The following is a 14,916-nucleotide window of genomic DNA, read 5'->3' as shown; positions in this document are numbered from 1 at the left end:
TCTCACTTTTTTTTTATTCCCCACCTTAAATTATACTTGGTCAAGCAAATCTTGTCAGTAGGAAAAGTCGTGAAATTTAAATTACCTACGAGACGATAATCCTTCGCGCCTACATTTTTTAAATTTGTTGCCTTTTTGTACTGACAAGATTTGCTTGACCAAGTATTATAGTATGGGTTATGGTGGGCAACAAATAAATTCGACCAATGATAGTGTCCATTGCCTATGTTTTGTCCCTCACGGAGGCGCGCGTATACCACTTCTATAGGATCTTACCTTTTATGATTCTACAACTCTTCTCTTTCCGCGACACTTGAGACATCTGGTGTCAAGTAGCAGTACTAATAATTATTCCGCTACTCGATGCTAGATGTCGACGACGAAAATAATAATCCGACTCGCACTTGGCCGCTTTTTTAGTGTGTGTTTTGGACGTTTTTTCCGGGGTTTGTAATTATTTTATATTTAAAAACTTTATCACTGGATCAGCAAACAATTAGGTACACATAACACATATATTAATTTCGGGTAAAAAGAAAAAAATCATGATATTTTCCTTCCAATGATAACCAATGGCTAGTGTCCGACCGAAACATGTTTTATTGCCGAAACCGAAACCGAAACCGAATGTTCGGCTTTGGCTCTAGTTTCGGCCGAAACCGAAACTTTTGTAGACTTGTTAAAATCGTTGAAAAAATGTCATAAAACCCCTTTTATACACATATGATGGGGCTGTCAACACCCAATATCCTTGAAATTGATGTTACTTAAGCAGTTTTTTAAGAAAATTACTAGAGTTTAACCAAGATAATTCTGCAACGATTTTGATAACACACGCTGTGCAAGTGTTATTTTAAACGTCAAAACTTCTATGAAATTATGACGTATAAATAACATTTGCACTAGTTGCACTGCGTATGCTATCAAAATCATTGCAGTATTTTCTTGGTCTAACTCTATTCATTCACCAGTCAAGTTATTAACATGTAGATACAGGGTCAACCAAAAAACCAACCAAAAACGCGAGCGCGAAATTTTTTGTTGACAATATCGCAAGGCCGGGTACCAATCTTCACCTGAGCCTAAAAGTCCGAAGTGCCCCAGTGAGGCGAACTTTCATGCGAAGTCAAAGCCGTGCTTCAGGCTTCAGGACTAGTAGTTGAGCACAGACTCCAACCAATGTCTATTGTATGTATTAAAAAGCGAGACCGCAGGGCCAGCATGGCGCAGCGAGGCCAAAGGCTAAGCTGAAGTAGAGGACATGTGGAACACAAACCAATAGTAAATTGAGGTAAAATCACTCATTCACTCCGAAACAATTAGACAGTGTGCGCGTTATAGGTATTGACAGTCTCTTAAGACTGCGTCGAGCGTCCAGTGGCGCCCTCATTAGTGGAATTGTGTTTTATAATAAAGCAATTAATTTCTGTACCTATACATGAATCAGTATAACATGTCATAGGTATTAATATTGTTGTCCTACTCGTACTTATTCTCCAACTTTTGGTCTTATTCCGAAGTACCATTTCGTAAGTTTCGGCCCGGCCGAAAGGTTCGGCCGTTTTTTGGCCGAAACCGAAACTACAGCCGAAACATGATTTTTTGGCCGAAACTGGCCGAAACCGAAACCGAAACCGAACCTTCGGTCGGACATTACCAATGGCATGATCATAAATTCACAAGACGGTTGATAGATCCGCAGTTTTGCTTGGGTGGGAGATGCAAATAATACCAACAACTTGATTCAATGTTTATTTTATATCGCTTCTCACATCGACAATATTAATACAAAAATAGTTATTAAATAAACCAGGACCTACAGTACTCTGTATCGTTAAGTAGGCAAACTAAGGCTATTTTATATACTATGGACGTCTCCATATCGTTAAGTATTAAGTAGACAAGTTATTTGTCATTTATTCACAATTTTAACATTTCACACACATTCACACTTCAACACTATTTTCAGCATTCTCCAAAATGTATAATTAGATCACAATATGCATGAGCAGATACTTAGAAACTCATGTGAACTTAATTTGTACATTAAACTTAATATATAGACCTATTTTTAAATGCATTAACGTATTTAATGTTTAACCGTATTTACTAGCAGGCAGTTACTAGTAGAAATTAATATTATTGTCATCAAAGTCTTACGCTTATAGAATTATAAAAGTATTCATCACAAAGTTGGAATGTAATCGATTAGTAAATAGATACATAAAGTATTTGTAGAGTATTCATTACTAAATAATAGGTTAACCTTTAAGGTTAAGTATATAAAAGAAGTACAGATAAAAGTATAGAAAGACAATATTACTAAGTAGGTGGATAAAATGTATAAATTAACATTTTACACGATTGGCACATTGGTCCTTAGTAAGATGTTAGCCTAGGTAACCCTATAAAGGAAAAATGTAAAGTCGGTAAAAAGACATTCAAAAATAGAAGACATGATTTTGGTCCCAATTGATTCATTTTATTATCATTAGGTACTAAAATTACACTGAAATGATGTTTGAATATGTTACCTAAATCTATATCAAAGTATAGAACAGTACGGTGGAGGTACACCTATTTAATTGTCGTTGTTGTTGTTTGTTGTTGTTGTTTTTTGTTGTTGTTGTTGTTTGTTGCTGTTGGTGGATTTAATTGTTGAGTTGTGGTCGGAGCGGAAGCGAGCGTTCGACCCAGATGTTCGGGTTCTGCATCATGTCTTGCCACAAGGATACTTCTTTGCCTACGCTGTCCATCCAGTTTACGTTGGCTCCCATGTACATTCCTGCAACAACAAATTAATTTTAATTAGAGTAATATAGATTAGCCTTTTACTTCCTAAATAAACATTATTAAATTGAAAAATCGCAGATAAGCGACCTATGCTCGTTCAAGCCATTTCCGTCAGTAGAAAAGCGCGGCAAATTTAAAAAATGTAGGCGCGAAGATTTATCGTCCCATATAAAATTTGAATTTTGCGCCTTTTGTGTACTGACAAACTTGTTTGACTGTCTATATTTATATTGTCAACATAAGGGCCACAATATACATGGATCATGGAAATGTCAATGGGCTCTGATATTGCCTATGCTCACTGAAAGATCCATAGAGTTAGACCAAGAAAAGCCTGCAACGATTTTGATAGCATACGTTGTGCAAGTGTAAACGTCATAATTTCATAGAAGTTTGACGATGACGTTTAAAATAACGCTTGCACTGCGTGTGCTATCAAAATCGTTGCAGACTTGTCTTGGTCTAACTCTAACAACAATCTAACGGCCCGTAAAATTACGTGAACCGAGTCGGTCGCGGTCCCACAGACTGAGTATCAGCGCTCTCGTATTGAGTCGTCATGTTTAGCCTCCACCGGTACGTGAACGGTACCAACAGGGGTTAAGTGTCCACCGGCCGATGTAAGTACGTCTTCTGTTTCAAATATAAAATGAGGGATACGTACCAGTTCCCAGCGACAGCCTGACGGCGCCCATGAAGTCGTTGGAGGCGAGGCGGTCGCGGTCCCACAGGCTGAGCTCCAGCGCGCGCGCGGCCAGCTCGTGCGGCGCGAGCCCGCGGTACGTGAACGTGTGCTCCCAGCGCGGGTTCAGCGTGCGTCGGCACACGTTCGTCTTCTGCTTGGCGAGGCGGCCGCGCTCGGGGAGGAGGTAGCTGGAATATTCAAACACTTATTTTAATAACACATTTTAATGGACAGTATAAGGATTAATGATGGTAAGATGGCCGATGGGGTCGAAAAGTGCTCGAGTGGAGACCACGGACTAGCAAGCGCAGCGTAGGACGTCCACCCACAAGATGGACGTACGACCTTGTTAAGCCGCCGGAAGGCGCTGGATGCGGGTCGCTTCCAACCGGTACGAATGGAGGTCCAAGGGAGAGGCCTATGTTCAGCAGTGGACGTCTTATGGCTGAGATGATGATGATGATAAGGATTAATATAAAATTAGATTCAAGAGGATTAATAAAAAATCTGAGCGCATACAATCTTGAATTGTGAGGTTACATTCTCAACTGTTTCATCCGTAAGCACCTCCCGGGAGCGGTGCAGACTCTGTATGGAGGCAGAGGAGACGCCCTTGCACATCCTCACAGAGTGCATTGCCTATAATGCGTACTCGTGACATAATCCTGGGCGGACACATATTGCGTCCGGAGGAGTTAGTCTCTCGAGATCATAAAGATCCTGCAGCTGTTTGAAGTTGCAGGTTTGGATCGAGAGTTGTAGTAGGTGGCGATCACAATAGATCAGGGATGGTCGCAGTGATAAGTACATAGGCTTTGGAGCCTTATACATCCCCTAACATGAAGAAGAAGCACCTCCCAATTGAAAAGTAATAATTGCTTCTTAGGTATCTAATAACTCTCAGAAACGAAAATTAACCAAAACATTTATTCGCTTAGTTCTCATGATTTGTAAAAAAAAAAATTAAAAGTCATTTCCTGCAAGTGGTCGTGGCTTAAGAAAATCGAAGAACGGCCTTAAAACCAAACTACGACGTAAAGTGTCATTCTATGAAACTTGCTAACTATGTAAACAAAACGCCGTAGGTATTGAAATTGTCTTATTGTCTCTGAATGATGAAATTACTATTTGTTTACATAGTTAGTAAGTTCTATAGAATGACGTGACGCTTTATATTATGTTTGTGTAACTTACCTCTTGCAAAATACATCAGCCAGCCCGTTCGGCTTGGTAGCCACGACGTTCTTGGCTTCCTTAACCAGCACGTGAAGCGTTCCTTTGGCGCGCGGCCCTGTCTCCGGTAGCTCGAACTTGAGTCCTATGATCAGGTCTCCGCGCGTGCCTTGCTGCTCATCGAATTGTTCCGTCTGGGGAAGAAGACAGTTTTGTAAAATATGTGTGGGTTTGGTTTAACACATTTTAGCGTAGAATAGGGAGTAAATGCAATGTTCTGCCGCCAGAGTGCAGCACTAATTTGTTTAGTAAAGTACCAGTAACCATGGAGTAACTTATACATACTACGCCTTAAACAGTTTTTTGACAAGTTTTTACTATGACATTGATGCATCAAGGCGGTTTGTTTACGGGTGGCCCACCGCCTACCGCGAAACGCGAATATCGAAATTTCGTTATCTGCCTCTATTGATCGAAAGCAAGATTATAGAGAGGCAGATACCGAACTTTCGAATGTCGTGTTTCACGGTAGGCCACGTGATTGAGTTAGTGACGCCTTCTATGCAGAGTTTTGCGTTATACATATTCCCTATTATTTCTTGCGAAGCCTAATTGGAAAACCATCCATCATAGACTGCATCAACCACACCACACGAATTTTTCAACGTCACTCCGCAGTAACCTACGAAACTAGCTAGGATAAAATTTAGCAAACGCTTTAACGCTGTCACACTGTTCGATGCAACTGACTCCATTAGAATGAAAGAGATAGCTCTATGAAGATCTGTTTTAGTCAATCCAGACAGTTATCCAGACAAGTATTGCAGTTGGCAATAAACATAATACTAGGATAGAGCTTGGACGGCTTTCCAAAAGTTCATGATAGCCAGAACCACCCGGACACCCGACCTCTTACGTAACTTGCACTACGGTGCAATTAAGTTGGTACTTCTTCTTATTATGGTGCCGTCTCCTGCCTTTGGCTATTATTAGGGCTATTTTCACTTTTAACGCTGCAGCTCGAAACAGCGATCTGGTGCTCATCTTTACTCAGCACCTGAGGTTTTTGAGCCACGAGGTACGTCTTCTTCCACATACACATGGTACATTATGGACAATATGGTACTCACCCGCTCGTGTAACTTGTACCACATGGGCGCGGGGTCGTCGAACACGACGTCGGCCAGCGGCAGCGTCACCTGAGATACAATCAATATTTTACTTAGTTTACGTATGGAACTCAAATTATATGGGAAAAATTAATATAATAATTAAGGTACGATTATACCTCAATTACGAATAAAGGATGACTCACGTTAGACCGGGCCGAGGCGTCCGACATGTCATTTTCTATGATGGCCGATCGGTGATCACGTGGTATTTTTCTAAGCTCCGGCCCGGTCTAGCGTGAGTCATCCTTAATTTGATTTATAAATTAATGTAATAAACCTACTCTGGCAAGCCAGTTTTGTCAGTAGAAAAAGGCGGTAAATTTGAAAAATGTAGGCGCAAAGGATAGATCTCCCAAGCACAGCACCCGTGTGTACGCCGCAGCAGTCATGCCGCTACAGAAATGCAGCTGCAGTTGCCATCCGAATTTTACGTTAAAACTCGACCTGGCATAAGTTTCAATGAATAAATTGTACCTTATCCTACAGCCAGGCAAAAAAGAGTAAAAATTAAAAAGTGGCAATACTGTAGTGTCATCCCTTTCAAATCAATATATAAGGGAACGGGACGATACTACAGTGTTGCACTTTTTATTTTTGACTCTTTTTAGCCAGGCTGTATGTTATCTCACCTCGCCGAGGAAGTCGTTCCGTCCGAACATGTCTGCGTGCCACACGCTGAGCCACAGTGTCCGTGAAGACAGCGAGGCCAGCGGCTGCACGAAGCTCAGCGTCTCCTCGAATATCGGATTGAGGGTGTTCTTCTTCACCTTCGTCTTCCGTTTGCCAGTCTTGGACTTGTCCGGTAACAAGTACACCTGGAATTGAGATGCCATTTGTTTAGAAAAGCTTCAGAAGCAAGGGACGGCGCAAGTTTCCAGAATTAAAATGTTCTCAAATGTGAACGCAGTTGAAAACACCAAGGCGTTTCTTAGAGCGGTTGCACCTACTGTCACCGTTCGCATTTGGTATTAGAGGCGTTGGTATTAGAGGCGTTGGTCTATAGGACATAGGTAATTCGCTGTATGGTATCCTATATAGTTATGCTAGTGCCACACACTGACACGTGCCAATGGCAAATTATTGCAAACTTAATATTGAAGTTGCAGAACCAAGAAAATAAAACTAACCTTAACATAAGGATCCGACCGATTCCTCTTGACATCAACAGGCGCGAGATCTCTGCACCTCCGCACTCCGACCTCCAACGCTCCGAGCCGGTAGTTGTAAAGCAGAGAGAACTGCACATCCCCTCGCACAGTCACGCTGCCGCGCATACCCTCCCCTGCGCCCGAGTATACCGATGCCATGGATTCCGAGCGGTTCTGAAAAAAAAACACGCTGATGAGAACACGAATCGCGGTGTTTTGGTGGTTATGTTTCCGAAAATGGGATGATTCCGAATGAAATATGCATAGAATGTGGGTTTAACGTTCTTTAATAACAATTGATGATCCAATACGAGCAATCATAACAATAAATATAACACCATATCAATGCATATGGGTTTACCCGCTTTTCGAATTTATCCTTACTAAATTCTATTTGCAGGAAAATTTGTGCAAAAGTGCGTGTCAAATTAAGCAGATTTTTTATATACCTACATATTGTTTAGACATTAAGAATTGCAATAAGTCCAAATTTTGTCAAGTGGACGAAAACTACCGCAATGACCGTATTACCGTCGATTTTAGAAGTCAAGGAATTTCATCTAATATTTATTATGATTGTTTACAAATCTAAATTACGTTTAGGCTTTTGTTTATTCGATTCAATTGTCTTTTGTTTCCACAAAAGTGTTTGCGAATCCGCGACTATATCCCACAATGTCTGCTTTGGTCTGCATTATCTCGGACACATGATACTACAAACAAATGTCACGGCGTGTGTGTACCATCGCCCACACTGTTAAGAGCCAACAGGAGTGGTCATTTCTCCTTACAAACGTACTCCTCGTTTTCCTCCGTGGTTTTTGAAGCTAGAGCAATGATTTTTTCAACACAGATTAATATTGTCAATATCTGTGTCGGACCGTTTTGCTTTTTTTGATATTTTTGTTTTTTAAGGCGCTAGAGCCCTTCAAAAATGGCCAAAATGGCCTAATTGACTATGCCGCAATGAGAGGAGTGGCATTCAAAACTGATATCAATTAGCCAAAAAAGCAAAACGGTCCGACACAGATAATTTTATAATCATTCAGATTTCCAAATTTGGTTACGATTGGTTAAGTTTTGGAGGAGGCAACAGAGGAGTACGAAATCTCGATTTTTGACATTTTTACGCAGGATTTTTCGCCTTGTCCTTATCGCACTACTTTTAGGTAGTTTCCGCTTCCGTTAGCGAGACGGGTATATTTACCTAAAATATTTAAAACTCAGCTCCTGTTTCGTCTTAATTGTCCATCCGTGGACCTTTTGTAATAACGTAAGGTCCACCGATGTACAGTTAGGAGTGTTGCTCTTTGTACCTTACATACGCGCATTCAGGCCTTGTTTCATATTTTCTTTTGCGTACCTACCTAAATTATATTACGCATATTTCGTTACCAAACGGCATTACCTACACCTGTTTGGCAGTGACCTTTAATTGATAATAACAATAAAAAACTAAATTAAGGAAATAAGGATTTACAAGGCTACAAAGATAAGAGGCGAATTTACCTATTTATAGTTACGGCATTCTTAGTCGATTGATACGTAAACAAGTGAAGTGACTACATTGCTGCATAAAATTATAGTGTTATATATTTCTTGCATTGAACGAACGAGTCGACCCAGCATTATCATTATGGCGTTAAAGCCCAGTTTAGTTAAATTCACTAATTGACATTGTATGGTAGCAACTATAACCAAGTTTACATAAACTTACATAATACGGGAACTTATTTCGGATTCATAGCTATTACTGTCAGTTCGAAGGAGTTCAATTAACGGTTTGATTTATGAGACAAATGAATGTCAGTAGGTAGGTACGAGTAACTATGTTTAAACAAACAAACTTTAATGATACTATTTTTGTCAGAAATTAACGATACAAATATGTTAACTAGATATGTTCTTAAAATAACATTTTATAACCAATTTCCTGGCTCCATAGTCTATTTAAAAACATGTTACAAAGGCGTTCTATTGACTTATGTGTGTCTAAAACAACGCAGGTAGGTATTTAAGTTGAAAATGTAATTAATTCATTTTCGTAACATCCATGTGATAAACATCTTTTACGCTTACGCCAAAGAATAGCCAGCTGTTGTGATCGAATAGTCGATCGTAACTATCTAAATCGTAAATAACATTATAATGTGTAGGTCACATTAAAATGTAATATATATATATATATATATATATACACGAGTATAATATAACATTTTAATCGTATGCGGCGATTGTCGCCAGTAGGAAAGGAACAGAAGTTCCTACTGGGAAAATGCGAAATAATTATTTTAGTATTTTAAAATAAGCACCTTAAATACTAAGTGCCCAAATTCACCTAATTGATTTAATCTATCTTTTCACAGTCATCCTGATCGAATACCGTTTACCGTTCTTTAAGCAAGAAGAAAGTTCAAGTAATTTATTATCCAGATTCGTGCATTTAGACACAGATTTACGATTCAAGTATTTGTAAAAGTATAATTTGCATGTCATTTGCGTGCATTTGTATATAGCTGGACCACGCATCACGCAGGAGGTACGGACTTGCCAAGTAGGTATGTGAAACCAACGGCCGACCGCATATGGCATTGGGCAACGTTTTATCGCATCTACCTACACTGTGACACTTTAAAAGGGATTAAATGTTGTGTTGCAACACAACAGGTTTAAAGCCAACACAACAAACTAAACATAACCCAATTACAATTACTTTATATTACGCGATTATTTGTCCAGTAATAAAAAGGGTTACATTTGCGGGCGCGATTCGATAATGAGTTTGTGTTCATGGTCCTAATCAGTTAATTAAACAGTAAGTACTGGCAGATTAGAAACGGATTTTGTTAATCATTATGAGAATAGAACTGTCGAGAGATAAGTTGACCTGCTTTTGTCAGGTCAAGGTTGTCATGGACGAAACAAAGTATAGCCCAAAGTGTATGTGGGATCATGGGCAGAAGTCAGAACGTTAAGAATCCATGGGCGTTTTCGGAAAAAAATATTTGGGTAAAATATCACTGTCCCACGACTTTGGTATACTTTTTTACCGTCAAATATTGTTTTAAAGTGTACTACATGTATACAAAAATTGTAAAGTGATTTATTATCTGAGTATTTATGGTAAAAAAACTGATTAAATGGTACTTTATAGTAAAGAAAATGTACAAAAACGGAAGAAAGGGAGATGATTTTTGAGTGTCCCATGCACACTTTGCATACTTTGGATCCAAATATTATATATCTGCCTCCTTCTAGGCCCGAACCTGGTTGTTGTGTGATAAGATCGTACCAGCCAAAATCTATTAAAAACCTTATTTTTTAGCACCTAAAGTAAAAATATGCATTAAAGTTTAATTTATTGTTGTCCTTCAATATCGACGTAGTGGAAATTTCCACCAACGTCGCGGAATTTTTACCAACTTAGTAGCAAAAATCGACTAATATCATACGGATTTTTACATGATCGTAACATTATGTTCCTATAATTACCCGGTGTTTAGGTTTTACAAGGCAATTGGGCTCGAAAAAAGCTAGTGTAGGTTGTGCGTCACGATGTGCAGAAATTTGTTTTCCACTACGAACTGAATTAAACTGAAGATTAGGAGCCAATTATTGACTAAATATTTATGAATTACGTTAGATTATTATGTGTTGTATGATATCAAATAATTATAATTAAGAAAATTCAAACGATCAGACCGCTATTTCGCTTTATTAACCAACCGGCATGCCTACGTCACATCCAAAACGTTACGTGATGTATTAGTGGAACAAAAAAACGTGACGTATGGAATGAAAATGCACGGTTTACATGCCGTCATTTTAAGTTGCCAAAATATAGTAGGTAGAGTGATATTAAAAAACACAAATAATTTTATTCTAGCTATATTCTTCTAACTACTCGACCTACTAGTAATTACTTAGCACCAGTGGCGGCTCGACCTAAGAAACGCTGGCAGGCGCAGGTTATGCTTTCGACTGCAGCAGTATTGCAGTACGACAATACTGCTGACTGCAAATGTCAAAAAACTGGGCAGCAACATCTATTTTGATTTTGTAGCAGTAATGCAGTCGGCAGTATTGTCGTGCTGCAATACTGCTGCAGTCGAAAGCATAATTACTGCAGGAAATTTCAAAATCTGTTAAGTTAAACTATAATAATAGGTATTAATTACTAAATTATTTAATTTAGTACAACATTAAGTAGGTATTAAATTAAGTAGCTATTTTCCGCACATGTAAACCCTTCATGTAGTTCCTAAACGCGATATTATGGTCCATAACGTCACTTTGTCCTACTGTGGCTGTGATTGATTTTATTAGAATTTATATTAATTATTAGGATAATTGATACTGATTTCGATCTCATTTGCAAGAATAATATATGATAATTATTAAAAACAACTTTTTATAATACCTTTACCTTACGTTTTTTATAACAAAATGATTGCAAAGCAACAATTAAAACAAAAAATGTGACGTATTGGAAAGACTTCTTTAAATAACTTTATTGTAATACTTAGTATTGCAGTTGTTATTCGTTTTTAGAAAATTAATATTGTTTTGTATTTCAATAAATAAAAACTGGTTCACTTAAAACACACCGATCTTCACTTAAAACCTGCCTAAAACTTGTAACGTAATGGATCGTCACATTGGCTGTCATTCAGTTTAAAGTGATTTATTAAGAATATAAATAATGTATATAGAAAGAAAGTAACATTTTCATAAAATATATAAATAGTAGATTTTATTGAACCCATTTTTAGTCAAAAAAAAATTTTTTTTGGTGTGTGGAATTCCATTACGTGACGGACTCTAATTCTAAAAACGCCCCCATACAAAGTCAAACTTGGAACCTCTAAATCCGTGACAATGAAGTATAATCGGAGATCGTACTTCACTGGTTATTCATATTATAAGCAATGGGAACAATTTAATGGCCTGTGCACACCGGCTGCGTGTGCGGCGTCGTAGTATATACAGATTCTTATGAGAGACGTGTGCGTGTGCAGCTCCAACATTTTAGCGCACGCACACGCGCACGTCACGCACACGCAAGCCGGTGTGTCTCGGCCTTAAGGCTTGTGCACACCGGCTGCGTGTGCGTGACGAGTACGTGCGCGTGCAGCGTTGTAGTATAGAGATTTTAATGGGAGACGTCACACCGCGTGCGTGACGTGTGCATGTGCGGCTCCAACATTTAAGCGCACGCGCACGGGCACGTCACGCACACGCAATCCGGTGTGCAAAGGCCTTTATTCACAGAGCAACGCGCTCGGAACCTGGATATTTGGTCGGTTAAATGTTTTGCAAACCTCCTTGTTCTCGTGTCGCAAGACAAAGCAACATAACAATGGCGGGAGAAACAATGCCCCCGTACACTTACAAATGTTTTTACATAACTAAATTCTTCGTGGTACTATAATGAAAGAGTAGTCGGTGGCTAGGTTTTGCTTTTTATTGCAAACATAACTGAAGTTACTTTTGAATACAAACGAGTGAAATGATACAAACTTAATGATTGCAAGGAGTCCGAAGGGCTCAACTTGGCTGAAGTAAGTGACAGAAGGTGACATGATTTTGTATGTTATTTTATTCATGTGGCTACCATCGCGCTGTATTGCTGTTTTTTATCGTGGTCACAGTTTGTTTTCTCGCAATACGACTGTATAATTAGGAATTTTAGCTTTGTTCTAAATGTCTGTCCTTGTCCTTGTCAATCGTAATATCTAAATCCTTTTACTACCTTTAACAGCGCTCTTAAGTTCCTCATTTCGTGCCAGAAAACTAAAAAAGAACGTTCTGTCATTTAAAAACCATTTAATTAAGAGCTTATCAGTTACCTGAAGGCCACTCCTGTTGAGTGAGAAGCGATCGAGGTCGCGCTCGTGAGGCAGCGGTGAGTTGGAGCGACGCGGCAGCGTGGCGTGGCCCGGCGACACCGACTCCGATATGTACGTCTCATCTGGAAACAAAATACATTGTTAGTTTCATTTTATTTTTTGGTTAGATATACTATAATTAGGTAAGTAGGTACACAGGTTTACCAAAACGGGACTACTTTCGAGGCGAAGGCCGTTGTGTTGCGACCGAAAAGAGAATATGTCGTCCTGCATAAGTACTTATTGTCGAATATGCGTGGGTTAATACTTAGTGCCTATTAATGTCGTATTTGCAAAAATACAGTTTATTTATTTTGTTGAGGAAAGAAGTTGAATGCAATACGATTTTTTGAGGTAATACGGCGAAGTTAATAGGCGCCATTAATCTATCATTAGGAATATAAACTACAAGAAACTAGAGAGGAATTTTTGACACCCAGTCTATGTACTCGAACCTAACAGGTAGTCACGCATTTCTAGCTGTCTATATGGATTATGGTCCGACCTTGTAAGGTCTAAAGGATTTAGCTATTAAATACAAACATAGCTCCTGAATGAGTTCTAACGATCTAATGTGGTTTAGTAACGTATCGTTACAAGTGCTCGCATAGCATGTAAATAAAATTATGTTTGTTAGGTGGAAGCACCAGTGCTGCCAACGATTGTGGTAGAAAATTAGTTATTAGGTAAGACGTGAGGACAGAATATATATTATGAGTGTGCCAAGACAGTCGTATTTGAATATTTGGGTACCATCCTCGTTTTTCAATTCAATCCATTCGTCGCGTTTAAGTTGACGGCATTTTTTACCCCTCGTCAAGGAATTATCACACCATTCTAACGAGTTCAAAAATGAGTCTCGACAAGCCAAAACGTCGCGAATGAAAGTGGCTTTCTCACCCGATTTTAAAGTACTGCACCGGCTGTTACTCGGGGATTCTTTAGGCGAAAGCGGAGGTTTTTTCTTCACTTTACATTTAGGCATAAGTATTGAACTTGACATTTGCTCGCTATCAAGCAAAAGTCTTGTGGTAGACTTTGAGAATTCATCGTCTAACGGCCGAGTAACCGTTAATGAGGGAACAGAACGTTCTATTTGGTTTGGAGGATCTTTATTTAACGTGTAACTATTTCCCGTCGGTCCCACTAACGAAGAATTTGGATTGTCTAAAACCGTAGCCGATTGGAAATTATGATTTGTTATTGGATCACTGTCCACTGGTGACGATTTACAGCAGAAACAACACCATCGTAACAAACACTCGCGAAATGTCGTTTTATTTTCAGTTAGGTCACTTTGTGCATTATTAAATGTATTTATATTAACAGGTTCATAGCGTGCCACAGGAGACACATCTCGGGTAGTTGTCCTATTTTCGAAAGACAAATATCTGGGATTAGAACTGCCTCTCGCGTTTGCCATTTTGCCACTTGAAACACAACACAAAACACGACTAGTTACATTTAAACAAAATCACGCTATGGTTGTTCATTAAATTAACTCATTTACACATGTTATCGTATCCTGTAGTCACATTGTTTCCTGTTAGAGCGAGAATTAACGATAGCTAGTGCACACAAACGGCGCTCAATTCAAAACCAAATGAGCTCTATGGTCAAATGAGGTTAAGAACAATAAGACCGATCAAGATCGTCAGAAGTGCGTGAAGCCGGGAAGAACTCTAAAGACTAGAGTAACTAAGTAAAAAAAAATGGATAAAATTACATACCACCGAAAGAGATTGGCTTTTGATGGATCGAAAGTGTGCTCCAACGAGTATATTTTTCAGACACCCTGGTTGGCGCCGTATTCGGTGTGTAGAGGGACGTAGTTGAGGTGGCTGGAATACTATCGGCTTTCAGGCTAGGGAGCGTGGTCTTCAAGTCTTTGCGTAGACAGGATTTGTATAATCGTTCATTTTTGACTGACAGTTCAGGCGATGAATGTTCCCTCTCAGCGAATCCAGAGTCAGAACCACAAGAGCTTGCATTCTCAATTTTATCACTGGCTGATGATGTCCTTCCACTGCTGGTTGCAGGAATATCTACTTCATCGT

At 39.1% G+C, this 14,916-nt stretch overlaps 1 protein-coding gene across 2 annotated transcripts in view; it reads right to left on the bottom strand.

Annotated features, from left to right (window-relative positions):
• Nucleotides 1–1,738: 1,738 nt before the first annotated feature.
• The window catches only part of LOC134664444 (uncharacterized), a 148,026-nt gene continuing 134,848 nt past the window's right edge, over nt 1,739–14,916 (bottom strand). For both annotated transcript variants that reach the window (XM_063521104.1, XM_063521105.1), the window contains 7 exons: nt 12,821–12,942; nt 6,951–7,145; nt 6,453–6,638; nt 5,782–5,850; nt 4,673–4,845; nt 3,458–3,666; nt 1,739–2,785 (listed from right to left, as the gene is read on the bottom strand). In XM_063521104.1, the coding sequence (XP_063377174.1) occupies nt 2,652–2,785; nt 3,458–3,666; nt 4,673–4,845; nt 5,782–5,850; nt 6,453–6,638; nt 6,951–7,145; nt 12,821–12,942 (1,088 nt within the window). In that variant the 3' untranslated portion in view covers nt 1,739–2,651. The remainder of the gene's footprint in view (nt 2,786–3,457; nt 3,667–4,672; nt 4,846–5,781; nt 5,851–6,452; nt 6,639–6,950; nt 7,146–12,820; nt 12,943–14,916) is intronic.

This window comes from Cydia fagiglandana, chromosome 5, assembly GCF_963556715.1.
Source record: "Cydia fagiglandana chromosome 5, ilCydFagi1.1, whole genome shotgun sequence".
In the NCBI taxonomy this organism is placed as follows: domain Eukaryota; kingdom Metazoa; phylum Arthropoda; class Insecta; order Lepidoptera; family Tortricidae; genus Cydia; species Cydia fagiglandana.
This window is presented reverse-complemented; position numbering and strand designations above follow the sequence as displayed.